Source organism: Sceloporus undulatus, chromosome 6, assembly GCF_019175285.1.
Source record: "Sceloporus undulatus isolate JIND9_A2432 ecotype Alabama chromosome 6, SceUnd_v1.1, whole genome shotgun sequence".
Classification (NCBI taxonomy): domain Eukaryota; kingdom Metazoa; phylum Chordata; class Lepidosauria; order Squamata; family Phrynosomatidae; genus Sceloporus; species Sceloporus undulatus.
Genome location: NC_056527.1, coordinates 157,491,920 through 157,518,512, shown reverse-complemented (window position 1 = coordinate 157,518,512; position 26,593 = coordinate 157,491,920). Strand labels below are relative to the sequence as shown.

General features: G+C 40.7%; 2 protein-coding genes across 3 annotated transcripts in view; both read right to left on the bottom strand.

Annotated features, from left to right (window-relative positions):
• GNB5 (G protein subunit beta 5) overlaps positions 1–2,774 on the bottom strand; it is a 28,841-nt gene extending 26,067 nt beyond the window's left edge. Inside the window, exon 1 of the mRNA XM_042476414.1 lies at positions 2,562–2,774. Within this exon, the coding sequence (XP_042332348.1) occupies positions 2,562–2,673 (112 nt within the window). The 5' untranslated portion in view covers positions 2,674–2,774. The remainder of the gene's footprint in view (positions 1–2,561) is intronic.
• A 6,754-nt stretch (positions 2,775–9,528) lies between these two features.
• MYO5C (myosin VC) overlaps positions 9,529–26,593 on the bottom strand; it is a 60,310-nt gene continuing 43,245 nt past the window's right edge. The window contains exons 29-41 of one of the 2 annotated variants that reach the window (XM_042477426.1): positions 24,162–24,342; positions 22,813–22,906; positions 22,058–22,121; positions 21,263–21,419; positions 18,730–18,817; positions 17,922–18,020; positions 16,372–16,526; positions 15,749–15,838; positions 14,904–15,054; positions 13,205–13,487; positions 11,216–11,390; positions 10,346–10,426; positions 9,529–10,218 (exon numbers count right to left, since the gene is read on the bottom strand). In XM_042477426.1, coding sequence (XP_042333360.1) covers positions 10,066–10,218; positions 10,346–10,426; positions 11,216–11,390; positions 13,205–13,487; positions 14,904–15,054; positions 15,749–15,838; positions 16,372–16,526; positions 17,922–18,020; positions 18,730–18,817; positions 21,263–21,419; positions 22,058–22,121; positions 22,813–22,906; positions 24,162–24,342 — 1,771 coding nt within the window. In that variant the 3' untranslated portion in view covers positions 9,529–10,065. Of the gene's footprint in view, positions 10,219–10,345; positions 10,427–11,215; positions 11,391–13,204; positions 13,488–14,903; positions 15,055–15,748; positions 15,839–16,371; positions 16,527–17,921; positions 18,021–18,376; positions 18,643–18,729; positions 18,818–21,262; positions 21,420–22,057; positions 22,122–22,812; positions 22,907–24,161; positions 24,343–26,593 lie in introns of those variants that run through there. The other variant, XM_042477427.1, reaches the window with a different exon arrangement.

Genomic DNA, 26,593 nt, shown 5'->3' with positions numbered 1-26,593 from the left:
GCACAGATAGAGTTTCTGCACCACGTACCAAGGCTGTGTTTTCCTTGACTTTCACTAGACCACTGGTTCTCAACCTTCCTAATGCTGCGACCCTTTAATACAGTTCCTCATGTTGTGGTGACCCCCCAGCCATAAAATTGCGGTGTCTTGGTTCCTAAGACCATTGAAAATATGTGTTTTCCGATGGTCTTAGGTGACCCCTGTGAAAAGGGTCATTCGACTCCCAAAGGGGTCGCAACCCCACAGGTTGAGAACTGCTGCACTAGACCCTCCTTATATTGGACTTTCAGGCTGCTGCCACTTCAGGTTGCTTCTTGTAATGATCCCACCTTTGACCTTGCAAACAGGGATGGCCTTGTTCTTAGAAGCAGACACATTCACTGCATCCATACTGCAGCAATAGAGTGGCTTGACACCACTTTAACTGCCATGGCTCAATGCTATGGAATTCTGGGAACTGTAGTTTGTTGTGGCACTTGAGCAGTGCCATGACAGTGCCATGGTGTGAAACAAGTCCCTTTTCCATTTTGAAGAGCACCAGAAATAACAGGCCTCTGTTGTGAGATAGTGTGTGTGTCTGTGTGTGTGTGTATATACACTATCTTGAATTCACTGGAGAAAAGATGAGATATAAATATAACAAAAAATAATGCACTGTGATCAGGATGTTGTTTATCGACAAAGAATGTGTACACATGTGTCTGTGTGTACACAGTATGCACTCTTTGTAAGTAAACACCATTGTTCTCAATGCTGTTTTTTTTAGTAAGGCTGCATGCACACTGACACCACAAACTACAATTCCCAGAATTCCATAGCACTGAGCCAGGGCAATTAAAGCACTGTCAAACCAGATTATTTCTGCAGTGTGGATGCAGCCTTAAATATATATCATCTAATCAGCTCAAGGTGGTGTACACAGCTTTCTTCTTTCTCAGTTTATTCTCCCAACCATCCAGCAAGGTAGCTCAGCCTGAGAGAAGCTGGAACCACCCAGTGAATTTTCCAAGTTGTGGGGGGTGACTAGAACATGGCCTTAGGCCAACAACACTGCTCTACCCATTGGGTCTCCTTAGTTTCTTTCATGCCTCTCTGGCCTTAGAAATCCCCAGTCCATTAGAGATGTGGTTAGGAGAGGGGCTGGACTAAATGGGCAAAGTCACAGAATCAGGTACAATTTTTTGCAAAGGAGTGAGAAAAGGGCATCAGCACTGGTGGAGCTCTCCAGTGACTGGGGATAATGGGACCTGCCATTTGACAATTGTGAAAGGCCCTACTTCTCTTGGCTGAGTTCTGCCTTTTAAGATGAGGACTGTGTCTCAAAATAAGCATTGCACCCACACACTTACCAGCCTTGAATTTCCTGGCCATTTGACTCCACAGTTTACATGGCATCCATCTATCTCCTCTGCCTCATTCCCAAGAATATGGGTGCACCCCTTGACAATAGATGCCCTTCAAGGGGAAGAGGTGGAGATCTATTACATGGAAGCACCTGCTATAAGAAATCTGCTTGGGTACCCCAGACCTTTACAAGCTTGCACCAAAAGACTTAACCTAGTGGTGTTTCTCTGGAAGTCCATCACACTAGAAGGGAGGACCAGGCCCCCAATTTATGGGAAGAAGGAGGAAGGTATGTAGCTACTGTGTGGATAAAAATGAGGGCATATGTAGTGATCTGAGTGTTGGATTATGACTCTGGGGACCAGGGTTCAATTCCCAGCTTAGTGGGTGACCTTGGGCCGGGCACACTCTCTCAGCCTCAGAGGAAGGCAATGGCAAACCTCCTCTGAACTAATCTTGCCAAGAAAACTCCAGGATAGGTTCACCTTAGGGTTGCCCTAAGTCAGAAACATCCACACAACCACAACAAAAGGCCTCCGATAACAATTCAACACACACACACCCAATTAAATCCTCCTTCTCTAGCATTGCAGTGAGAGAGAGAGACTGGACCCCTGGACATTGGCCTTCCCTTGGTGGCTTGAGTGCTTGCACTGGATTTCTCCAAGGCCCCTCTGAAATCTGGAGTTCCTGCAATGCTTAAGAAATGGAGGGAGGGAAGGAACATTTCAAGGAAGGGTAGGGGCAGAGGCCTTTTGGGGAGCAATAAAGCCCATTTTGCCCCCCTCTGGAGGGATCCAATGATGTCAAATCTAGAAGGGAGGAGGTACATCTAAAGGACCTGGCCATGCTCAGCATCCCCAGCCCTGGCCAGGAAGACCCCCTGAACTTTGGATGGCTTGGGGGGGCAACCCAAATCAGGGCATCCAAGAAAGACTGCTTTGTTCTGGATGGCTAGGGAGGCATCCCTAAAAGGCATCCCAGGAAAGCCCTCTTAGCTTTGGATGGTTTGAGGGGGCATCAAAAGCAAAGCATCCCAGGAAAGACCCTTAGCTCTGGATGATGTGTTTTTTGGGGGAGAGGGCAACACAAATCAGAGCATCCTATGAAAGACTGCTTGCTGTGGATGGCTTGTGGGGGCATCCCAGGGCAAGCCCCCTTAGCAGCTGCTGCTTGTGGGGACCTTTGCCATCCCTCCCCAGGATCCAGGGACTCACGCTCGACGTCGTGCAGCTTGGCTCTCTCCTCCTCCAGCTTGCCCTTGAGGCTCTCGGCCTCGGTCTTCAGGGAGGCCAGGGTCTCGTTCTCCTGCAGCCCCTCGGTTGCCATCTTTGCCAAGGGAGGATCGAGGGAGGAAAACAGCCAAAGAGGGAGGGAAGGAAGAGAGAGAGAGAGAGAAAGGAGGAGGCAGGAGTGAGAGCAGCAGGGATGGAAAGGCCTCTCTGCTTCTCTGGCCCTGCCCCAAAACAAGAGGAGAGGAGGAGGATCGAGCGGGTTGGTCCCGCCCCGTCCGCACTGATTGGCGATCCAAGTCCGGATGCTCTTCTATCCAAAGGAGGAGCAGGGAGGAGCCCTTTGGCTCTATCCCTGGTCCAGCCCTCCTCCGCCGCCTTTCAAGCAGCATCCTCAAGGCCAGAGGCTGGACCAGGGATGCAGAGGAAGAAGGGAGCATGGCCACCTCTCCTTGACATCCCTTTGGGGACCTGGGCCTTCTCTGCCTGCCCTGTCAGAGCCTTAGGATAGCCTTCCCTTGCCCTGCTTGCATCCTCCCCAGGGATCTTGGAGGGGCAGATCAGGATGCCAAGGCATCAGGATGGGCATCAGGAGACTCCCTGAAAGAAAGAAGCCGAGAGGCTTCTTCCCCCGTTGTCTGTCCCTGGCCATTGGCCAAGTTGCCTAAGCCTGCTGGGAGTTGGAGTCCATTAGCAGCATTGGGAGGGCTACCTGGTCTCCACTATTCTCCAATGGAGTTTAGCTCCTGCAAAGCTTAGCCAGGCATCAGTCCATGGCCTACAACATTCTTTAGCACATACCTGTATCTAAAAGCAAGGTCTTTCCTCACTGCAGACATAATCCAGTCTGAGACCACTTTAACTGCCCTGGCTCAGTACTAGGGAATCCTGGGAACGGTAGTTTATGGTGGCACCAGAGCTCTCTGACAGAGAAGGCAAAATGGCTCACAAAACGATAGTTCCCAGAATTCCGTAGCATTGAGCCAGGGCAGTTAAAAAAGCAGTCTCAGACTGGATTATTTCTGCAGTGTGTTTTGGATCCTGCTGGAAAACTATGCAATAGGGAACTAGAAGAGTCCTAATAACAGAATAAAAGGCACAGTTTATTCATATATTCTTGCGGCAAGATCCCAGTGCTCAAATTATGGGACCAAAATGAAGCAAGGAGAGATCTTGACTATATCTTTCAGCAAGGTATGAAAAAGCATGTGGTAAATGCCTTTTACAGTGTTTAAATAGTTAAGGGAAGGATAGAGAGATTATGTCTTTAAGGTGCCACAGGACAGTACCTGCAGTCCCCCCTAAAAAGTAAATTTCTCCAGCCTTTGATTTAAATACAAAGTATTTTTTTCAAGAGTGTGCAACGTACGCTGAGAAATCAAAACAAAACCCATCAGAATAGACGCAGTCCCATACCATTTCCACACATAGTGAGCAGTAGCTGACTTTTTCCGACTTGCGGTAAATCTCCCGGAGGGCTCTGTTTTGGGAACAGCTGTCGCAGGGGCCAAATACGTTGGCCAAAAATGTCTGGTCGCACATCTTCGCTAAGTGCTGGAGCTAGAAGAAAGAAAAGGAAAGCAGGTAGATTCTTAAAGTGAGGCAGAAAGCCTTCGCTTTAAACAGGGCCGGCCCTATCATTAGGCACCAGATCTGAGGTTTCATGAAAGTCTAGCAAATAGTTGTTTTGCTTTGTTGTTGCATTTCCACTGCCAACGAAGTGAAGAACATCTTGTGGATTTTCTGCCCCGTATGCCAACATAACATAAGTCTTATCACACTAGGGAGATCCCGTGGGAAAATGGGAGTTAAACGAGATTCGAATTTAAACAAAACTTGCAAATTCGGGTAGTTTATCACACTAAGGGACTGCCCAAGTGAAATAACATGAAGTTAATCCAAACGCAAAGCAGAGAAAAGTGGCAGCTTTTTTACTTTTGGGTTATTTACAATAATATATCTTTTATCCAAGGAGCTTAAGTCATATCATAAGGCTCCCAACAAAGAATTATATGGTGGGCTTTGGTATCTCCTGGGGTTTTATTCCAGGACCCTCCGTGGAGACCAACATTTGTGGATGTTCAAGTCGCATTAAATACAATGGCATAGTAAAATGGTGTCCCTTATTTTTTAAAAAAGGCCAAACCAAAGTTTGGTTTTTGCAATAGATATTCAACCCATTGATGCTTCAGTCTGTGGATAAAGAATCCAAGAATACAGAGGGCTGACCGTACTGCATCCTATACCTCATCATTCCACACAAAAATGAAGGGAATAAATTATTCAAGGTTTCATACTTCATCATATTGGTGAGCTTGACCACTGTGGCCATGTCCCCACACTCATATATGCTAATCGTGAATAGTTTTTAACCGGTTAGAGATACAACATTGCCTGTTCATTATACTAGTAGGCAGAGCTGTGATCGAATTAAAACATCTTGGGCCCCTGAGCCAATGGTGGGCTATTTGTAATCCTCCAGCTATCGTTGAATTGCAACTCTCATCAAACCTAGCTAGTATAGCCAATGATGAAGGAGGCTGGGGATTGCAATCCAAGGACATCTTAATGGCCAGATTTTGCCCACACATGTTGTAAACTGGGATGGGACTCATGTGGCCCTCCAGATACTGTTGGAACTGGAATCTCCACCATCTCTCAGCATTGCCCATACTGGCTAGGGCTGATGAGACATCTGGGGGCCCGCACAGTTCCTGCCCTGTCCAATGTCAGGTTTATGAGACTCTGGGGTCCCCAGAACTGTTTCTAAGGTAGAATGGGTCAAGACAGCAAGCAGATCATTATGAATGTTGCCTAATTCTGCTGCTACAGAGATTAGGGCCTGGAGCAATGGATGCAAGCTCCACCTCAACATTAGGAGGAACTTCCTGACAGTAAGGGCTGTTCGACAGTGGAACAAACTCCCTCAGAGTGTAGTGGAGTCTCCTTTACGCAGAGGCTGGATGGCCATCTGTTGGGGATGCTTTTGTTGAGATTTCCTGCATGGCAGAATAGGGTTGGACTAGATGGCCCTTGTGGTCTCTTCCAACTCTATTATTCTATGCTTCTAATTATAGGCACAATTTTACAAAACAGCAAAAATACAGAATGCATTGCATTAAAACAACACCAACAACAAACCAAGTGAAACAGTTAACAGTCTGACTACCATGAAAGCAATGATAAATTAGTAAGTGTATATACAACAGCCTGCATGCAAGCTTTAGTTAGTGCTGGGAGGGCTCAACTACAACAACTGTCTCAAAAATTTTAGGGCTTGATTATTTCAGACAGAGGTTTTGATGGTCAATTTAGTCAGATCATTTCAGGTGAGCTAATCCCCCCCCCCCAACTCCTGGGCTCTTGAGTGCAAGACAGAATTCAAATCATTGTGGAAGGGGCTCCTAAACTCTTCCCCATCATCCTGGGCTTCTCTAATCCTCTCATATTATGTCCATTGCCTTTAAAAAAACAACGGCTACAAGGGCCAGTGCAAATTATTAGATTCATTAGAAAAGATGACATTGCTCAGCAAAGTGGAAAGCAGCAAGGAAAGAAGAAAACTACATTACAGGTGGATTATCTCAAAGAAGCCACATCTCTGAGTTGGGAAGGTCTGAATAACAGTTTAACTGGGTGTCTTGGGGGATTCTCATTAACAGAGTCACCGTAAGCTGAAGCTGACACGATGGAAATTAACAGCAACAATATTTTAAGCAAAAAATTAAATATCCTTTCATATGCTCTTTCCTTCCTTAGAAAAAGCTCCAGTGATCCTTTTGGATTATAGGATGGGTGCTGCAGTAGCTATTTGTGTAATAGGAGAGGAAATAAGCTTAGGAGAAGAGAAACAGGTACAAAATCCTTGCAAAGGCCTATCTGTTCATAAGGCAAGCATTTCAAAACTTTTTTCTTCTTAAAAATATTGAATCTAAATAATATGGAAACTGTAAAATCTATCCTGATATTTCACCGTGGCTTCTAGACACGTTTGATATCTCAAGACAATGTTTTATAAAATAAGAAATGTTACGTACCTTCTTTTTGAAGGGCAAACACTTCAAGTCACCAGGACGGCAAGGAACTAATTGGTTCGCAACTGGAAATGTACAAGGACAATCTTAATGCTGTGGTAATCTACTTAGACAGTATTAAGGCACAAGCCTGGTTTTTTTGTACTGTAGCACCTTTCCTGTTGCTGGGTTTAAGGTTCGGAAACTAACAATTGTTCTCAAGTCACAAGAGAAAATTCCCATCGGGGAAAGGGAAAATCCAAGAACACCAGCCCATAACTTTGGCAGGACTGTGCCCATTTTGGCGTTTTGCACTTTACAGGGTTATACATTCTGTATAAATGTGCCTAGAGCCAGTGGCATCACACGGTGTGGTAACTCATGATGTCACCCCTTGGACTGACCTCCTCCCATACTACACCATGCAGAATCCTCAGTAATGTTTTTGCACTAATATTACTCATAAATGGTAATTCCTGTATAACACTGAATGTAATGGTAACAGTTGTGAGGTAAACTACTTGCCAAATTAAAATTGTACTTTCACATTAACAGACACACACAGTCTAAATGTATTTACATGTGCATAATTTTATGCAGTTAAAGTAAAACATTTTGGTAAGATGTGATGTTCTTAAAGATTTTTTAAAAATTAATTAAAAAGTTAAAAACCTGGGGCCTCTCCCTTTTCTTCCCATCGAGCCTCACACCAGTCACACCATCTCTTCAGTGTTTTAAAGGAATGCAGGAGAACACCAGAGCCCATTTCTGCCAAAAGCAGAATGTCACCTGGTGTGGTCTGTACCCCCTGCGCACCTTTAGTGATGCACTGCCTAGAGCCATGAATGAAAAAGGATGTGCTGTTGTAACATGAGAATGTTAGTGTATCCTTAGTGGGTAACAAATCAAGGAGCCATCTCTGAGCCCATATAGTCTTGAGAGTGTATATACACTATGTAAATCCTAAGTCCTAGAAGAAAGGTTTGAGCCTCATATGGGAGAAAGACAGATATAAATCAAATAAATAAATAAATAAAGGTTTTATTTTGTGATAGCAGGGGAAATAATCTCTCAAAACAAACCCACTGATCTTATTACATACAAGACTCGTTTTTCTTTCATTGAACTCAAAGTGAAATACATGGCTCTGTTCCTTTCCACTTTATCCTTGCAATCAGTAGGTTAGGCTGAGAGAGAGCAGCTGGCCAGTCACCCAGTAAGTTGCATGGCTTAGTGGGGACTAGAACCCAGATTTCCCAAGGCCTGGTCATCCATTCTAATCATTGTACCATACTAGATCTGCTTAGCTTGGGATGTTTATTTTATTTTATTATATTATATATGCTGCCTTTTCCCTGGAGTGGGACCTAAGGATCTGTGATGTTCCCTGTTGTGGAACAACATTCCAAGGAAATATTGGAAGGAATTTTGCCATCTCCCTTCTTCTCTGAAATCCATCACCAGATGACCAAAAGAACTGAAAAGTAAAACAGCCTTTGGAGGAGAGTTACTTTAGGACCTTTTGCTTACAAAGCATGTGCTCTTCCACTGAGATACAACCCCATTAGGATACAGAATCCTGGAAATTTGGTAATTTGGCCATGAAAATTAGGCCACCTGGGCAGGAAACCTTTCTTTGTTGTTCTTTCCATCCTCAAAGGACACCAACAGATCTCTTCATTTCCAAGAGCCCCAGGAGGAGAGAGCACTGTGAAATCTAACTATATAGTAATGCCTAGAATTTATTTTCATTTGTAATGTTGTCATTGACCACAGTGCTTATGCAGACAGCAGATGGACATAGCAATACAGCATAAACTACTTTCTGTGTACACCCTTTTCTCTGCCTGTGTTCATACGGCTATGTAGGACTTTAGCAAGTACAAGGTTATATATATGGATCAATCACAGTAACTAAAATGCACATAACCTGAAACACGTTGTTACAATAAGATAAACGTATTACAAAGGGAAACCAACTCAATGCAGGTAGCATGAAATATATATTATAAAGAAATATTCTTTCTTATGTTCTCATAAACACAAATCAGTTCAGTTCTCCTAAACATAATGGGGAATAGAATAAATTAAATAAATACATAAATAAGCTGTACTAGAATTTGTTTCATATATAAACTCATTCAGGTGAAAAAGACACCAGTCACTTCTATGTTAGAACATCCCCATTCCTGCAATCCAGATATAGAATCATACCATTCTCTGGATTTTGTTGGAGTGCTACTCCCAGCAGCCCCAGTCAGCATAACAAGTGGTGAAGGCTGCTGGAAGCCAACATATGTAAGGCTATAGAGAGAGTTCCTCCTTGAGAAAAATCAGTCAGTATTTCCTCTTGTCATGTGTGTGACTCACCTAGCACTTTCATATTTTAAATAGATGAGAAAGCATGTTGAGGCTTTTGCTAATTTTCAAAGGCATCTAATTTGTACCTCACTTGGAGGTTAGTTCCAGTAAAACCATCAGAGGCACATTTCCAGCTAAATTGTTTGGGAAGTCTGTGTAACATCCCCTGCCCTTCCATAAAAATTTCTCCAAATATCACTTTGTAAAGGAAGCAATGTGACTGATAAGAGTTTGCACCTGAAAGGAGTATAAAATAATTCTGACAGAAGCTCCAGAAACCTACACAAAACAGCACTTTTAATTGCTATAATAGTACAGGTTAGGAGAGAGGTTGAAATTCTATGCCCCTCCGATGTTGTTGAACTGCAACTTCCAGCATTCCTCACCTTTACCTATGCCAGCTGGGGCTGCTGGGAAGTTGCACTCCAACAAGCTGCAGTCCCAAGTAAATGGTATCAACAGGGTGAAGGGAAGCTAGTAAGGAAGAAAGCAGCCTCTGAATTTCATCTGGGAGTACCACTTTTTAAATAATGATACATGGATAATGCACCAGCACCTTAGCAAGTTAAGTTCCCTTGTCTTCTCTAAATGTTTGAGTGTGAAATGTTACTTATATAGTAAGTAACAATAATCTGATACAACACACATATATATATATATTGGCACAGTTTAATAGCTACCTGTTTTCTCATGGACAATTTATTAAATATCTAATACTACTTCATCTTAAAAATATACATACACCATGATGAAAATGTACAAGAGTGTTTAAAATATTGGATTAAAATTTACAAAGAATGGATGCATTAATCCTTCATTATGGAAAGTATTTTGTAAAATGGAGGACTACCAACGGTCCAGCGCCATAGTTTCAGCACTGAGTACCTGTAAAACAACAGCGAGACCCCGCTTAAAAGAAGAGAAGGAAGATGATTTAATTGCTTAGAGTGCCATACAGAATGTGGAGTCCTTCACGTCTGACAACCTGATTTCCAAATGCTTTGGCAAAATTAATTATTACACTAAGAAAGTTTACAGTTTTGCGTGAGCACAGAGTTGAATGATACTCTTTTACTCTTCAAGCACAGAGTGAATTTACAATCTACTCTTTCTTGTTATATTCTGGTGAGAAAGCCAAGTTTGAAACTGCTGGGGATTTGTATTGCTTCCAAAGCATGTGGTGAAGGGGTGAAAGGAAATGTCACTTGAAAGAGGTATTTCGTATCTAGCATCAATTGTGCAGAATTCTCTCTGTTGCTCAGCATTGCCTGAAATTAGAACAGAGGGAGAAAGAAAACTGAAGTAGCAAGAAATAAAACTGTCAATGTAGAAACATTTTTTATCTAAAAACACAGCACATGCAAGAGTTTGTTGAATGCGATTTAATAAACATACCTGCACTTTACGAACAAATGATGGTGTCACTCTTTTCTCAAAGTCATCTATGGGAGTGTAGGCGTTGAGGATTTTCACTATCTATATAAATGATTTAAATAAACTAATATAAATAAACTAACAGTTGTAAGTTATAGTCTGAAAAGAAGTGAAATTACTGTAATTCCATAATCATGGCTAAAATAAATGCACCACAACCGGCTGCCAAAAGGTACAGAATGGGAGGGAAATACTACAGAAAGCAAGGTGGCAAAAGAAAATTACACTCAGGGAAACTGATGGCCGAAACAGATTGGCACAATATGCTGGCTTGGGGTGGTGTGGAAGCGTGACGTGTAGATGACACACACCTTGATGATGCCTCCAAGCTGGCGTCATGTCACCCACCTGCCCAGATGGTGGGCAGTGTTGTGGCGCTCCGGCATCACGGTGTTTATACACTGCATGCTGCAGGAACACGAAAAAGCTGGCGCAACAGCAGGAACCCCCCCCCCTTTTCTGGTCCAAAAAAGAGCAGCATATTACTGCTTCTTTTTGGAACAGAAAAATGCTGGATTGGGGCCATGACATGTAGTTTCCATGGCCCCAAACCAGCAAACATAGGGGCGGCATTAAGCCACCCCTTTAGTGCCATCTGTTTTGGCCCTGAGTGAAGTGTCATACAAGGCTTAAAAGACTCCAAATAGACTCTGCACAGCAAATTTCATAAACCAGTACTTTTCTTCCAAGGAATTCCTCACAGCAGGAGTGGGCAATAGTGGCTCTCCAGATGTTTTTGGCCATTATTCCAAGGCAGCATGGCCAATCAATAAGAACTAGGGAGTTGCAGCCCCTGTGGAGGGCCACAGTTTGGCCCTAGAATTTCAATACCTGAACAGCAGAAAGAGATGTACAACGTTCATAGATCTCTTTAGCATCATCGTCTGTAGTCTTTTTGACCTGGAGGAGCCAGGCTGCTTGGGAAAGAGGCTCCAAGGTCTCTTTGGCAGAGCTGCTCTGAAGGTTCTTATCCTTCAGCCATTCTTCCAGGTAGCTGATGTTACACCTAGACATTAACAAAGAGAAAGGAACACAGTGACTTGGATGAAAGAATACAGGGATGCTTATCAAATTTGCAGATGACATCAAATCAGGAGGAGTAGCTAATACCCTAGAAGGCAGGAACAAAATTCAAGAAGACCTGACTAAATTAGAAAGCTGGGCCAAAGCTAACAACATGAATTTCAACACGGAGAAATGTAAGGTGCACTTAGGGCAGAAATGCACAGATATAGGATGGGGGACCCTTGGCTTAAGGAGACTACATGTGAAAGGGATCTAGGAGTCCAAGTAGACTGCAAGTTGAACATGAGTCAACAGTGTGATGCGGTAGCTAAAAAGGCCAATGCAATTTTAGGCTGCATCAATAAAACTATAGTGTTTAGATCAAGGGAAGTAATAGTGCCACTGTATTCTGCTTTGGTCAGGCCTCATCTGGAATACTGTGTCCAGTTCAGGGCAGCACAATTCAAAAAAGATGTTCAGAAAATGGAGCGTGTCCAAAGGAGGGCAACTAAAATGGTGAAGGGTCTGGAAACCATAGCCTATGAGGAAAGATCTAGGAAGATGGGTATGTTTAGCCTGGAGAAGAGATGGTTAAGAGGTGATATGATAGCCCTTTTTAAGTATTTGAAGGGGTGTCACATTAAGGATAGAGCAAGCTTGTTTTCTGATGCTCCAGAGAATAGGACATGGAACAATGGATGCAAGCTACAGAAAAGAGATTCCACCTCAATATTAGGAGGAACTTCTTGACAGTAAGGGCTGTTCGACAGGGAAACACACTCCCTTGGAATGTGGTGGTGTCTCCTTCTTTGGAGGCCTTTAAAGAGACTGGATGGCCATCCATCAGGGATGCTTTGATTGTGATTTCCTGGACTAAATGGCCCTTGTGGTCTCTTCCAATTTTATGGTTCTATGATTCTACACCAGGAGAAGGCAACTCTTGGGTTTAGGGGGACACATTGCTTCCACAAGAGATCTCTCAAGGCCATACTACTCCAACACACATCATTTTAGGCCCAGAAGAAGCCTTCCCCCCCCCCCCCAATGGGAAGTGATTTGAATATTGACTTCCAAGAAACTTCCTGATGAAAAAGGGCCTCTTGTGAGCCTAAAACAGCTAGGACAGTGATGGAGAACCTTTTACAGATCGAGTGCCCAAACTGCAACCCGGACCCCACTTATTTATTGCAAAGTGCCATGTCCCTCTGGCTTTCTAGTAAGAAAGTCTGGTGAACTCTGTGCTAAGGCAATAGCATGTGTGCCCACAGAGAGGGCTCTGAGTGTCACCTCTGGCACGAGTGCCATAGGTTCGCCATCACTGAGCTAGGAGATGGGGAAATGTAGCTAAACTGTCCCTAAATGTGTTCCAAAAATATTGTACTGCCAAAGAGACCTGGGAGCTACACATGGCCCTTCGACCAAGCTTTCCCCACCCCTTCTCTACACACACCAACCTTGCTCTTAGGCACCAGTCTATCTATTTCAGAGTACTCTAACTCTTTAAAAACTGTAACTGAATGCTTACATTTAGTTAATGCCCTTTACTTCTTTTGATTTTATTAGTCTAATGACTAATGAGATTTGATTTTAAATTGAATTCTGGCATGTGCATGTATGTGTTTACTAATTATTAAGGAGCTACTTGGATTCTGTGATTCTATGATAACATTATTAGGAGCTACTTCTATTCTGTTGATTGTGTACAGGAGGAGGTTGGACTGGATGGCGAGGTCTCTTCCAACTCTCTGGTTTTCTGATTCTAATAAAAAGACACATTACGACTGTTTCGATTTTTTTAAAAACACCCCTTTTTACCTTATCTGCATCCCTTTGCGACAAGAGCACATGTCCTTGCGTAGGAAGAGGCTATTAAGGGTGACTGCTCCTATCAGAAAGAAAAGCTGCTTCACAGCCTGCTTTAGAAGCTCTGAGTCCAAGCCATTCTGACACATTGTGGTATAAAAATAGCTGAGCTGTTGCAGGATGGAGGTCATAGTGTAGGCATCTGTGTCGTCTATGCTGGAAGAGCGCTTGCGGAATCCGGTTGGTTTTAAGCCTGAAATCCCCTGGAGGCTTTCATACTCCAGCATTCCTGGCACTGGAGAATATAATAGCAAGCAAGCAGAAAGAAAAAGATTTCTGAAAATATTATTTGGCTCTGGAAATAAATTGTGGTTTCAAAGCTGCTTAAAGGTTTTAAGTATCAGCTAGCTTATTACAATCAAGCAAGAGGAAGCCATTTGGTGAGGCATTTTGGAAATCCCATATTCAGCAGCCATTTAGATTCAGCTGTAAAATGGAAACACACATGCTAAGGAAATATGGTCAGTCTGGGGTTCTTAACCTGTGGTCTCTTAGGAACTGACTTGGTGGGCTTCAGGGGTTCTACAGAACAGGCAGAGTACTCTGTGATGCTTTGTGAGTTGGGGTTTCCAGATACTGTTGCCATCAAAATAAAAAATCAAAATCAATTGTCAAAAGATAACTGTCTTGCATTATCCCTAGATGAGCCAAATACCTGGCCATTCCAGGTCTTTCAGGGCTCCAGTCTCCTGTGAACAGACCTCATTGTGGCTTTTGTCTGTTGATCACAGACAGGCATTGTTACTCCTCATTGTGGCTAATTTGTTTGTTTGTTTCTACCTTCAAGTCATTTCCAAATTACGGTGACTCTAAAGCAAATCTATCACAGGGTTTTCTTGACAAGATTTGTTAAGAGGGAGTTTCCCTTTGCCCTCCTCTGAGGCTGCCACAGGTCACTCAGTGGGTTTCCATGTCTGAACAGGGATTTTACTCTGGTTTCCAGAGCCACAGTCCAAAGCTCAAACCACTACATCATGCTGGCCTCTATTGTGCCTAATAGCCTTATATTATAGTTCATGCTTGACCCAGTGCATGGAAAATTACTGCTCCATCAACAAGTTATGCTAGCCTGAATAACAGTTTGCAATGTAAAGTGTAACTTTGTCAATGTTGGCAGTGGCATCAGTAGCTGTATGGCTGTCATGAAGGATGTAAGACACAGAGGAACCTGTTTGCTTGTAGGTAGCAGATTTTGTCTGTCTCCTCTTAGGAAAAGTTCAGCTGCAAGAAAAGTGAATCAACAAAGTTCTGTCTTAAGCTTGCTTGCACTGAAGTGTCTCTTTCCAGTTTCACTTGCAAAGCAAGAAAACCTCCACACAATTCAGCAGAAGAAGCTGAGCCATGGAAAGATCAGAAACTCTTTTTCATATTTTTCAAATGTATTATTTTTTCTGGTATTATACTTCCATGAGTGTTTTTCACAGACTAAGACTAACCATGAGCTATGCGCATTTACTCAGACTTAAGTGTCATTATGTTCAATGGTGCATGCTCCAAAGGACATGATAATTAGATTTCAACACAAGAATATATATATATGTATGCAAACACATGGATGTCTACATACACTTTTCAGATGCACAAAGAAACAAGAAAACCAATACACTTGAGAAAGTATATGACTGTTCACATGTGTTTGCCTCTTTCTTACCTATCATTGGCTGAATATTGTTCTCCATTACAATAATGAATTGATGATAAATCCTAATGGCCAGGTCACTAAGAACCTGCCTGTATTCCGACAGATCAAAGTGCTTCAGATTGTTCTTGTTTTGTTGTGGAGTGTTATGCTTCATGAATTCCTGAAAGTCAGTTGTACAGTTATAAACACGTGGCAATTGAGCCTACAGATAAACTGCAGGTTTTACATTATTACACATTAACTAAACTAGAACTAATATGTACAGTTACAGGTACTCACAACAGCAAAGAGAAAAAAGATGTTATCCGAAGCAGCACCATACATAAAACAGGGATGTACTCAAGCCATGAACATCCATACACACATTTTCTTTCTTTTTTTAGTTTAATTTTTATTCCAACAGTCTATATAGATGTCACATTGTACACATATTGTTTTCTTACAATACATAAAATCCACAACAACCACTGTAATTGCCATGTTATATGTCTGTCATAGTTCTGCTTACTTTTGGTTTTTCCTTAACTTTCTGAAAGCATAATCTATTGTTAAATTATATCACTCCATTAAATCTAATATTTCTTAACATCTCATCTGTCTGTTCCACATCTAACAGTTGGACTTCATCACAACTTAGTGAGCAAATTACAATTAGTGAATAATAATAAAAGTAATATCTTAGAATGAGAAGTCCCAATGTTTGTAATTTCACTGCTGAAGTTGAATGAAATGGCAATACAGTATTGATAAATTTCTATCACAGAATATATTAGGATGTTCAACTACATTAAAAGTCTCAAAGGTGCTATGAGATCTCTCTACATACATTAAAAGATGTGTGAAACCATTCTTACCTCTTCACCGCTATACTGTTTCAGACAGTTGAGAAAGTGGCATGTATTTGAAAGCCAGAATGACAACATCTCAAAGTCTTCAACATGTTCCTAAACAACAGAACACTGTGTTTAAATTATATTTTATGTATTCTTATAAAACCTCTGGCTTTAGAGCCTAACTAAACATCGCATGTAGGAATTGCAAAATTCCTGATTCATTACATAAGGAAAGCCACAAATTGCTTAAATACAATTGCTAGTTTCAACTACAATGCATGCTTTGAATCAATAGAATATAACAAAAATGAATCAACAGAATTTGGTAAGGTTGACTTACCAAATGTCAATTGACTAAATGGATCTACTCTGTTTGGGATTACCAACTGGATTTAGGCCAGCATCTACTGCTATGTCTTTCTTATCCTTAATTTATTTGGAGCTAGGGATAAACAGTGACGTGACAAAGTTGGTAGATGATACCAAATTATTTTGGATGTCCATAATAAAAAATGATTCAGGGAGAAATAGGCACTAAAATGGCAAGTACAGTTCAATGTAAGGAAGTGGGTTTTTTCCTTTCCTTTTTCTTGTAAGGCGCCATGTACAGTAATGGCACTAAATAGATAAATAAATGATAATACCTTAATTACTTGCTTGATGCCATTGATTGTCATATTCATGAAAGATTTCAGCATGCCATCATCATTTAGATAATCTGCATATCTTATACACATGAAGAGAATGTGGGCTGGGAGGCCTGGTATCATATTTACCACAACCCCACGGGGCTTCAGTTCTGCATAAAACCAAGAATCAATTAGTGCATTATCTAAGAGAAGCTAATGTAATTCTATTAGTTATTTTTAAAGGATATGAGACAAATTAATTTCTCACAGATTCATATTTTAATTGTATTGTTTGAAACTCCACGGTTAAGAATCAATGCAAAATATCCAGGAATAAGAACATTTGCACAAGTTACTTGCTTTCAATTCATGAAGCTGCTCTGAGTCTATATTGCACTCTTTGCTCATTGATTACAAATCCCATTAGATGCAACTGTTCTTGTACTATTACACTATTAAATTGTAGAAAAAGTGCTTGTTGCTGAAAAAGTGTTAAAATATGTCAGCAAAGTGCAAATCCTTTCAGTAAGCAACATGGTCCTAAAGAAGATGTGTATTTAGACAGTTTGGAAGTGTATCACAAAAGGTTTTTACCTGATACTAAACATACAGGAAAAAATTAAGCATACTGTATAAGAAATGTGATTATGCTAATACAGTATTCCTGTAAAGTCAGCCCTCTGTATTCACTGATTTTTTTATCCACAGATTGAAGCATCCACGGTTTGAAAATATTTAAAAGCTATATACATTCCAAGAAGCAAACCTTTATTTTGCCATTTGATATAAGGGACACAATTTTACTACCCTATTGTATATAATGAGACTTGAGCAGCCACATATTTTGGTATCAATGGGGGTGTCCTGGAACAGAACCCCAGTGGATACTAGGGAAACAATATAGATTGGTGAGATTTACAGAATTAAAATGAATGAGAGGTCTAGAAAGAAGCAAAGACTTAAGAAATGTCTGCAGAAGCATAAATGAAATTTTAAAATTCAGAGGAAGAAATGTCTATGGTAATTTAAATGCTATAAATGCTTGTAAATGGGATAAAGTGGAGATCACAGATAGGTGATGCAGAAGGGATGTGAAAAGAAATTAAAAAGAATTATGTAGTAGATATATATATCTATATATATATATCTGGGGCTGGTTTATAAAGGACGTTACATGAATTTAAATGGAATGAGGGGGAAATACTTCAGCTAAGGGGATGCTAAACTAGTTTATTTGCTGTAAGAACTTACAGTAATGATAGATATGAGAAGGAAAAGCGCCTCACTTTTTAGAATTTGGGGGTCAAAACACAGGAATCTTCCATGAGTTTAGCTTCAAGAGTGAAACATTTAGGGATTATAGGAAAAGAAAAGGTATGAGACACATTTTCCATTGCTATTCTGAACCAATTAGAAACTCTATAGTCCCTTTTAAGACAGAAAATAGATAAATAATAAAAAGAAACACTGATATTGACCAGTATTAAAAAACTTAGCAACTTCAGTTAGTATTTGGCATTGCTTGCAATTATACTTAGCTGAAATTCAATGTATTATTGAAGTACCAAGAATCAGATTCTGAATTATTTTTGCTTCATCTTCATTTCTGTACTGCAACATTCCAATGTATTCCTTTGGTGTGGATAGCATGGGTGCTTCATTAGCTGTTAAAAATCAATAAATATATTTATATTTGATGTTTAATAATTTAGAAAAAAATGTTTCCCTAGCATTATAAAGTTACTGGGAATGATTTGAGATACAAATTACTCTCATTGAGCAGAGTGAAACATGCCTAGTATGCAAAGGGATCTTGTAGCATCTTCAAGACTCATTGAAGGAAAGAAGCTGGTAGCATGAGCTTTCATAGATTTCAGTCTAATTTCTCAGATGTATGGGGAATGTGCCTAGTAGTAGTTTGTATCACACAGTCTGTCCTTAACCACCTTGGGTCCACTTCTGGAAAAAAGGTGGCATAGAAATGAAATGAAATAAATAATCAAGATAAATAGACCTTTATTTAGCTCATCCAGGTGTAGTGGAGGTTGCTGGTCTATCATCATTACTGTTGAGGTAGTCCAGGTAGCTTTTGTACACTGAATTCAACAGGTATTTCAGCTAGCTTTTGTCCACTGAATGAAGGATGCATCAACTTGTTGTTGTTGTTTGCCTCAAGTACCAAAATATTTTGTGTCAGTCCTGCTGGTATTTCGTAGCAGCTATCTATTACAAGCAGGACTATAACTGACAGACAGCACAGCAGGATGAACCTGTCCCCATGAGCTCCTGCAATTATGACCTTAATTTTAGTTTTGTTTTTAACGTAGTTTGTAATGTATAAAAAGATCTGAAGTGCATATTAAATTCTCTCACCTGTTTCTATTGACTTCCTGAGAGTCTTGATCTGGTCCTGTAGTTTCTTTATTAATCTGTCCTTCTTATCAAGTTCTTCCTCTAGATCCTGCAGTCGCCAGTAGAGTTGACAAAGAATAATGTACATTAAAAAGACCTCCCGTCTACACAGAATTTTGACTTCTTTATGATACTATTTAAATTAATCTTTATATGCAGGACAAAATTCTGGTTTATAAACAGCACTGTTACTTGCAGTAGAAACAGGAAAATCAGGTTTTGTAGGAACATTACAAATGAATGTTTCCTAATAAATACTGGTAAAAAGCACAAGCAGAATTTTTCATGGTCTACTGCATATTGTACTGTTCTATAATTTCCTTGTTCTTTATAGTTCTATTAATAAACCTTAGTCATAGTCCTATTGAATCCTATTCCTGGTTTATGCATTGCAGTATCGACAATATTAAATTATAATTCTGTAACAATTTATGAATATGGTTGTTGTGTGCATTCAAGTCGTTTCTGACTTCTAGCTACCCTAAGCAAAATCTCTATTATGGGACTTTAATTTGCTTTTGCCTTTATCTGAAGCTGAGAGAGTGTGACTTGCCCACAGTTCTCCCAGTGGGTTTCAATGGCTGAGTGGGGCTTCAAACCCTCCAAGGTTTTAGTCAAACCACTACACCATTCTGGCTCTATTTAGGAATATACTAATCTCTAATGTGGTAAACAGCCTCACTGAACTAAAGTGCAATTGCATAAAGCTGAAGTCAAAAGCTTTTAATTCCTAAATGCATGATGGAGACACAAAATCATGTTTTAACAGGTTGATCTAATACAAGCAAATGGTTTGCAGTGTAAGTTGATAATGAACACAAAATTCCAGGTCATAAACAGTGTTTCCACTGCAACATGGTTTTATAGAATCCCATGATTAAGATGCATTAGGAAATCAGCTTGGGAAACGTGTGTCATATAAAACTGGCATACAACCTACCCTATTAAAAACATTACATTATATTTTCCTTCCACTTATTTCCAGTTTGAAAAAAGCCTTACTGGGGCCTAAACAGGTCTATCCTTCCTAAAATTGCCTAAAATGGCCAATTGTAGAGGCATTTGGAGGCCTGTTGTCCATGTTTAGACCAAGATAAATAATTGATAAATAGATAGATGATTGATAGAGCATAGATTGATAGATAGATGAGAGAGAGAGAGAAGAGAGAGAGAGTATAGATAAGTAACTTGATAAATGATAGATAGATTGATAGATGACAGATCTATCTATCTATCTATCTATCTATCTATCTAGGGATGTGCAGCGTGGGGCAATCTCAGGGCCACCTCTGGCTTGTGAACAGCATGATATCTACCCATTTCTAGGAAATAAGGCTCCAATCCAAAGCATACATGCCCCAGAGTAAATCCCATTGAATTCATTGTTTGGAATCCTGTTGAGATACACACTAATATACTGTAATGGTCCTTTATGCTAGCAGTTGCATTTTTAGTCTGAGGTCCTTTGACACTACACAGTTATAGTACTATGGTTCCACTTTATGTGCCATGGCAGCATCCTGTGGAATCCTTGGATTTGTATGCTCTACAGCTCTCTAACTAAGAATTCTATCAACTCTTCCCTAAATTGCAAATCCCAGGATTCCACAGGTTGTCATGTCAATTAGAGTGGAATCATGGCAGTTCAGTTGTGTTGTGTGAAAGAGCTCTTAGTGACACCACGGAAGAGGCAACTTCATAGGCCAGCCTTCCCAAGAACCTTGTCTCTGAAGACACTCTTCCACAATACACTTAGCTATTGACAAGCTGGAGTGTGTCCAGAGGAGGGCAACAAACATGGGAAAGATCTGGAAACCAAGCCCTAAGAGGAGTATCTTAGGCAGCTGATTATATATAGCCTGGGAAAGAGAAGCTAAAAGGTGACATGACAGCCATGTTTAAATTTTTGAAATAATGCCATATTGAGGATGGAGAAAGCTTGTTTTCTGCTGCTCCAGAGACTAGGACATGGACTTGATGGTCCTTGTGGTCTCTTTCAACTCTATGATTCTATGCTTAACCCTTTTTCTTCTGCTGCCCTCATGCCACTGCTGGCACAGTTACATTATCTTAGATATTCAGCAGGATCTTAGCTAAAAGACTTTCTTCAAATAAGCATATAAAGGCCTGTTACAGACAGCCAAAATAAAGCTGCTTCGAGTCACTTTGGAGTTATGGTATTTCAATGATACATGCGTCCTAAGAGTCCAAAGGCCGCACCAAAGCCACGCTCCACTCCTAAGGACTGGAATGCAGCTTTGGTGAAGCTTCAAGACTCTTAGGACTCATGCATCATTGAAATACCATACCTCCAAAGTGACTCGAAGCAGCTTTATTTTGGCTGTCTGTAACAGGCCAAAGATAGATATGTTTTGTCTTCCTTCTCTTTTCTTGACTATCTAGCTTAAATATCTCATTCTTAATTGTGTTTTTATATAAATTTATGAAAAATTTATTTAGCAACATTTAAATAAACCATTATTTACCTCCTTACCGTATTTTCCATGGTAAGATATGCTACATCCTGCCATATTTTACTTTTGGTTTCATTCTCATTATCCATGTGATTGCTTGTCTCCTGAAATTCTTGAAAAGTTGCTATCAGCTTTTCTTTTTCCTTAGTGTATATTTCGTTTTGAACTTGTAGTACTCTGAAAAGAGGGAAAAAATGTTTTTGTTCTCCTCTGTGAAGGAAGAGTTCTGCTATATGTTCTTTCTTTTTTTCATTCACTTGAAGCTCACCAACATTTTCGAATTTTTTCAACTAGGGTTTCCAACTGGTCAGAAAAATAAACAAGCCCAGTCAGCTTTCGTCGCCTGTCAAGTTGGATTGGCCTGAAGAAATACACAGGTGAAACTTTTCATCAAATGATAAACTGCCAATTGATATTACACAGGCAGTACTTGCAAAAAACAAGTGGAAATTTTGTATGAAACTGATGCCATATACCATGGGCCTTTGATATCTTCTGGGGTTTGGTTCCAGGACACCCGTGGATACCAAAACCCATGAATGATCAAGTACCACTAAATACAATGCCCTAGTAAAATTGTGCCCCTTATATAAAATGGCAAAATCAAGGTTTGCTTTTTGGAATTTAGATCTTTTGGAAATATTTCAAGTTTGGATGGCTGAATCTGTGAATAAAGAATCCGTGGATATGGAGGGCTGACTGTATTCATTTCAGAAATCTGCTTCCTTCTCTGTGTGTTTCAATATTATATTGATAACCTAGGGCCAATATTACTCAACTTTAAAAAGAATTAACAAGAACGATTATTTTCTTACCTCCTTTTTGTTCCATCTTTTTCCATGTTGTGATGCAACAGATTTGCCATTTCTTCTATTTTCTCTTTAGAGAAAATAAAGCTAGGGTTAGAACTTAGTGCCTTTAATAAATTAAGAATAACTGTGTTCTTATATACTGGAGGCATAAAAGCAAAGACATATGGGATAACCATCTATTGAGAGTGTTGGTCATCCATCTAGTATAGGGTGGACTACTTTGGAGAACATAGAGGTTAATTTTTCAGACCCTGCACATATACCACCCCATCCCAGAGAAACTAGAAATGGCCAGAAGTTTGCTTCCAGCTTCACAAAAACGTCCTCCCATTCCCTTTTAGTGAATATAAAGCACATAGGAACTGTGCAACTTTGGCTTAATGAGAAATTGCACTTCCTGGAGCACAGCTGTCCATATTTTGACCAAAATGTTTGTGTGTTTGCTCATGCACAGGATAAAATGGAGAAGTGACTACTTCCATAGCTGGGGAGTGATGTTTACAGCCTGTGAGTACAGTATTTACTAGTGAAAACATTATCTACTGTGAACAGTGGTGGGTCTTTAGAGTCTGGGGTAATAATCCTACTCCCTGTCACCCTTTTAACTAAGGATGCTGGTGGACAGTCTTCACTAGGGATGGCTTGGACTGTCGCTATACCAAGTTATGTGTTCTATCATTTAATTGTTAAAATGTTCTCATATTTAAAAAATCACAAAAGACCTGTTTGCAAAATCAAGGTTCTTTGGGACAAATTACCTTTATTATTTGCAGTTTCCTCCTGAAGATGGCTTTCAAGGTTCATTTTCTGCTTCTGAAGCTCAGAAATCTGCTGTTTAAGATCTGGAATCATCTTCATAGAAATGGAGAGAATATTCAGTATTCAACTGCCTATACTGGGCAGATAGGTTGGACTCAAGCCATTTAAGGCTTTAAAGGTCATAACCAACACCTTGTACTGCACCTGGAAACCAATGGGCAGCCAGTGGAGTGAATTTAAAATAGGTGTTATATGATCATGTCCGGTTTTACCAGTAACCAACCTGGCTGCCATGTTCTGAACTAATTGGAGTTTCTGGACTAAGCACAAGGGTATTCCCATTGCAGAAATTGAGTTGTGAGGTTACCAGCACATGTGCCACAGTTTCCAAGTCCCCCACTTCCAGGAAAGGATGCAGCTGGCGTATCAGCTGAAGCTGATAGCAAGCACTCCTGACCATTGATTTACCCGATTTGTCATCTGGAGCAACAAGTCTAGGAGCACCCCCAGACTGCGAACACAGTCCCTTGAGGAGAGTGTGACCCTGTCTAGGCCTGGTGGTTGTATCACAATACCTGAATTAGGGGTCCCTACTGTGAATACCTCCGTTTTGTCTGGATTCAGTTTTAGTCTGTTTTCCTCATCCAGTCCATTACCACTTTAAAACATTCAATGAGAGGAGAGATGCCACCTGTAGTCTTAGCTGTAGACTGAGACATGGAGAAATATATCTGGATGTCATCAGCGTACTGACAACAACCTGCCCCATGTCTCCAGATGATCCCTCTCAGCAGCTTCGTATATATATTTAATAGCATCAGGGACAGAATGGCACATTGGGGGACAACCACAATTAAGCTCCTTTTTTTGCTGAGCGACTATCCCCAAGCATCACCATTTGGAATCTGCCCGAGAGGAAAGAACAGAACCATTCCAGTGCAATGCCTCCAATTCTTTATTCTCTCAGGCTTTCCAGGAGGATGCCGTGATCAATCATGTCAAAAACTGCTGAGAAGTCAACAGCACCAACAGGGCCACACTTCCCCTGTTGATGCCCAGATGAAGGTCATCAGCTAAGGCAACTATGGCAGTCTCAACTCCATATGCTGTCCTAATGCTGGTTTGAAATGTATCTGCAGATATATTTATCTATGTATTAACTCGCCATCTAACAAATGAATGGATATACTGTAATTGAGACTAACCAACAAGATGCCAACCAGAACTGTAGAAGGATGCCTTACAACTAGAAGCTGCTCAACAGCAGTTGATGTTACTTAACTGGCGACCAAGCAATCTGCTTCTAGAAGTTGTTTCTGAGTTTTATAATACAATATTTGCTGCTCACCATGTTTTCTGAGGTCAGCCTGGCGACTTGGAGTCGGATACTGTCATTTATGTCATTCTCTTCTCTGAACAGCTTCTGTAAGTGGGTTATTTCTTGACTAAGATGCTCTACTTTAGAACTGAGGCCTTCTATCTCCCTTTCATAGCTCTCTCTCTGAGACTGGAAATGGCTTTCTAATACTCTGTTGAAGAAATAAACATGCATTAGAGTAAAAGAAACAGCACTGCTCCCTTAATGCAATGGATATCCCTTCTAAGGTCCTGGTTGTACTAGTCAGAATATTCTGACAGACCAGAACATCCTGGTCCTGGAGTTGCCCTGACTCCAGGGAGCCTTTACCTCTGACCCTCTACTCTGATTCCAGGTGGCTGTTTGCATGTGTGCCCTGCTGTGCCTTCTGGTACATTCGCCGCAACAGCACATCACTTCACTCCAAGGTCAGAATGTGGGACCCAGAGACAATCACATGGCTGGGCACCTCATTCTGACCTCAAAGTTAGTGGCCCATGGGGGTAGCAGAGATACTTGGAGGCATAATGGACACATGTGCAAACAGCCACCCAGCATCGAAACGAAAGGCTTTCAATTTTCCAAGAAGATCCAGAGCAAACACTGAGTTTCTAAAAAGCATGTTACCAGGGGTATACCCCAGATCTAGTGCACAGTCAGCCAGATGTTATCCAGTCTGTTTGTGTAACACTCATCCGCATCCCTCACTGAGAGGACCAGGAGAGGCCAGTTTATTTGGCCCATGCAGACAGGACCCATGATCAAAATCAATTCAATGCCAATTTTTTTCCCATGCAGTCATATTTTGTGCAGCAGAAGAGAATTATGAAGATCAATTAACAAAGGCCAGCCTTCTTAATTTGGGTGCACTCCAGGTTTTTTTTAAACTTCTGTTCCTGTTAGCACAAGCCAGCATAGGCAAAGATGATGGGAGTTGTAGTCTAGCAATATCTGGTGGAAGCTGAAATGGACTATAGGAACTCTAGCAATTAATACTGCAAAAAGTTCAAGTGGGAAAAGGTTGTTTTGGCTCAAAATGCCCATAATTAAAATTCTAATGCTGCATTAGGCTTGACAAGGTCACTGTCCCAGAAAGTTTCTTAAACCAAACTGAACTCTTTTCTCTGGTTTAGCTGCATGAAAGTATGGTCAAAGGGAAGGGAGTTAAGACAAATTCATTATATAAAACTGCCGGTGTCTACAGACTGAATACACAGTATTTCAAAAAATATGAAAGAAGAACAGATAGCATAGTGAGTCTAAGCTATTTATATGTAAGCTGCTGACATGGGAACCTTCAAATTAAGCCCTTGTGATGATAAGGAAGAGGCCTATTCAAACATATCCCACATAGCAGGGCTACTATAAAATTTCTGCCTTTGGAGCAGCCAAAATAGTACTTATTTTCTTATCAGACCACAAGCACATAGGAATAACACTTGAAGATGTCTTTTGCTGAGTCAAACTATTTGTCCATCTCAGAGACTGGAACTACAGCTTCCCAAACCCTGAAAACAGCACAGCTAATGTCCAAGCAGAGATGACTTGCCAAGACTTATTTTCGTGAGTTCAAACAAACAAGCACTACACATCTTCTAAAGCAAATTTTGGTTTTCAATGTTCTCTTAAACACAGTACAGTTCAGACATGTAATAGCATCTGCAAATATCCCAAATAAACACAAGAAAAAATGCAAATTGTAACACAGTGCATATTGCCTCGTTGGTCATCCCATCATGCCTCCCAAGGCCACTGAAAGTCAATGCTGCCAATGTGAATTGCCCTCTGCCTACTTTTTCAAGCCAGCAACCCTTTAAAGCAAGAAAACTGAGAACATTACACATGGAGCTAAGAGAGAGCAAATGTTGCGGCTTGAATTTTGGAGCAATTGATAATTTCAAAACCAATAAACACTGCAGTTTTGTCCATCTCTCTTCTATCTTATAAAACCAGAGATGTTGATATATCTTTCCAATCTTGGCTTTAAATGGCTGAGCTGAGTTCAGTGTATTAGCATGCAGTGAGAAGGAGGAACTCAAAAAATAAGTCTTGGCAAGTCATCTCTGCTTGGACATTAGCTGTGCTGTTTTCAGGGTTTGGGAAGCTGTAGTTCCAATCTCTGAGATGGAAAATTGTTTGACTCAGCAAAAGACATCTTTTGAATCATTTCCTGTATTGCTATGTCCTCCCCCCAGTCCATCTCCCCTGATCCAGGCCTCGGAGGTAGAGAAGAACTGTTGGCCCTCATCCCCTTCCCCTTCCCCTTTTGTGTCGTGTCTTTTTAGATTGTAAGCCTTAGGGCAGGGAACTGTCCAATTAAAAAGATTGTATGTACAGCGCTGTGCAAATTTACAGCGCTTTATAAATAAAGGTTAATAATAATAATAATAATAATAATAATAATAATAATAATAATAATAATA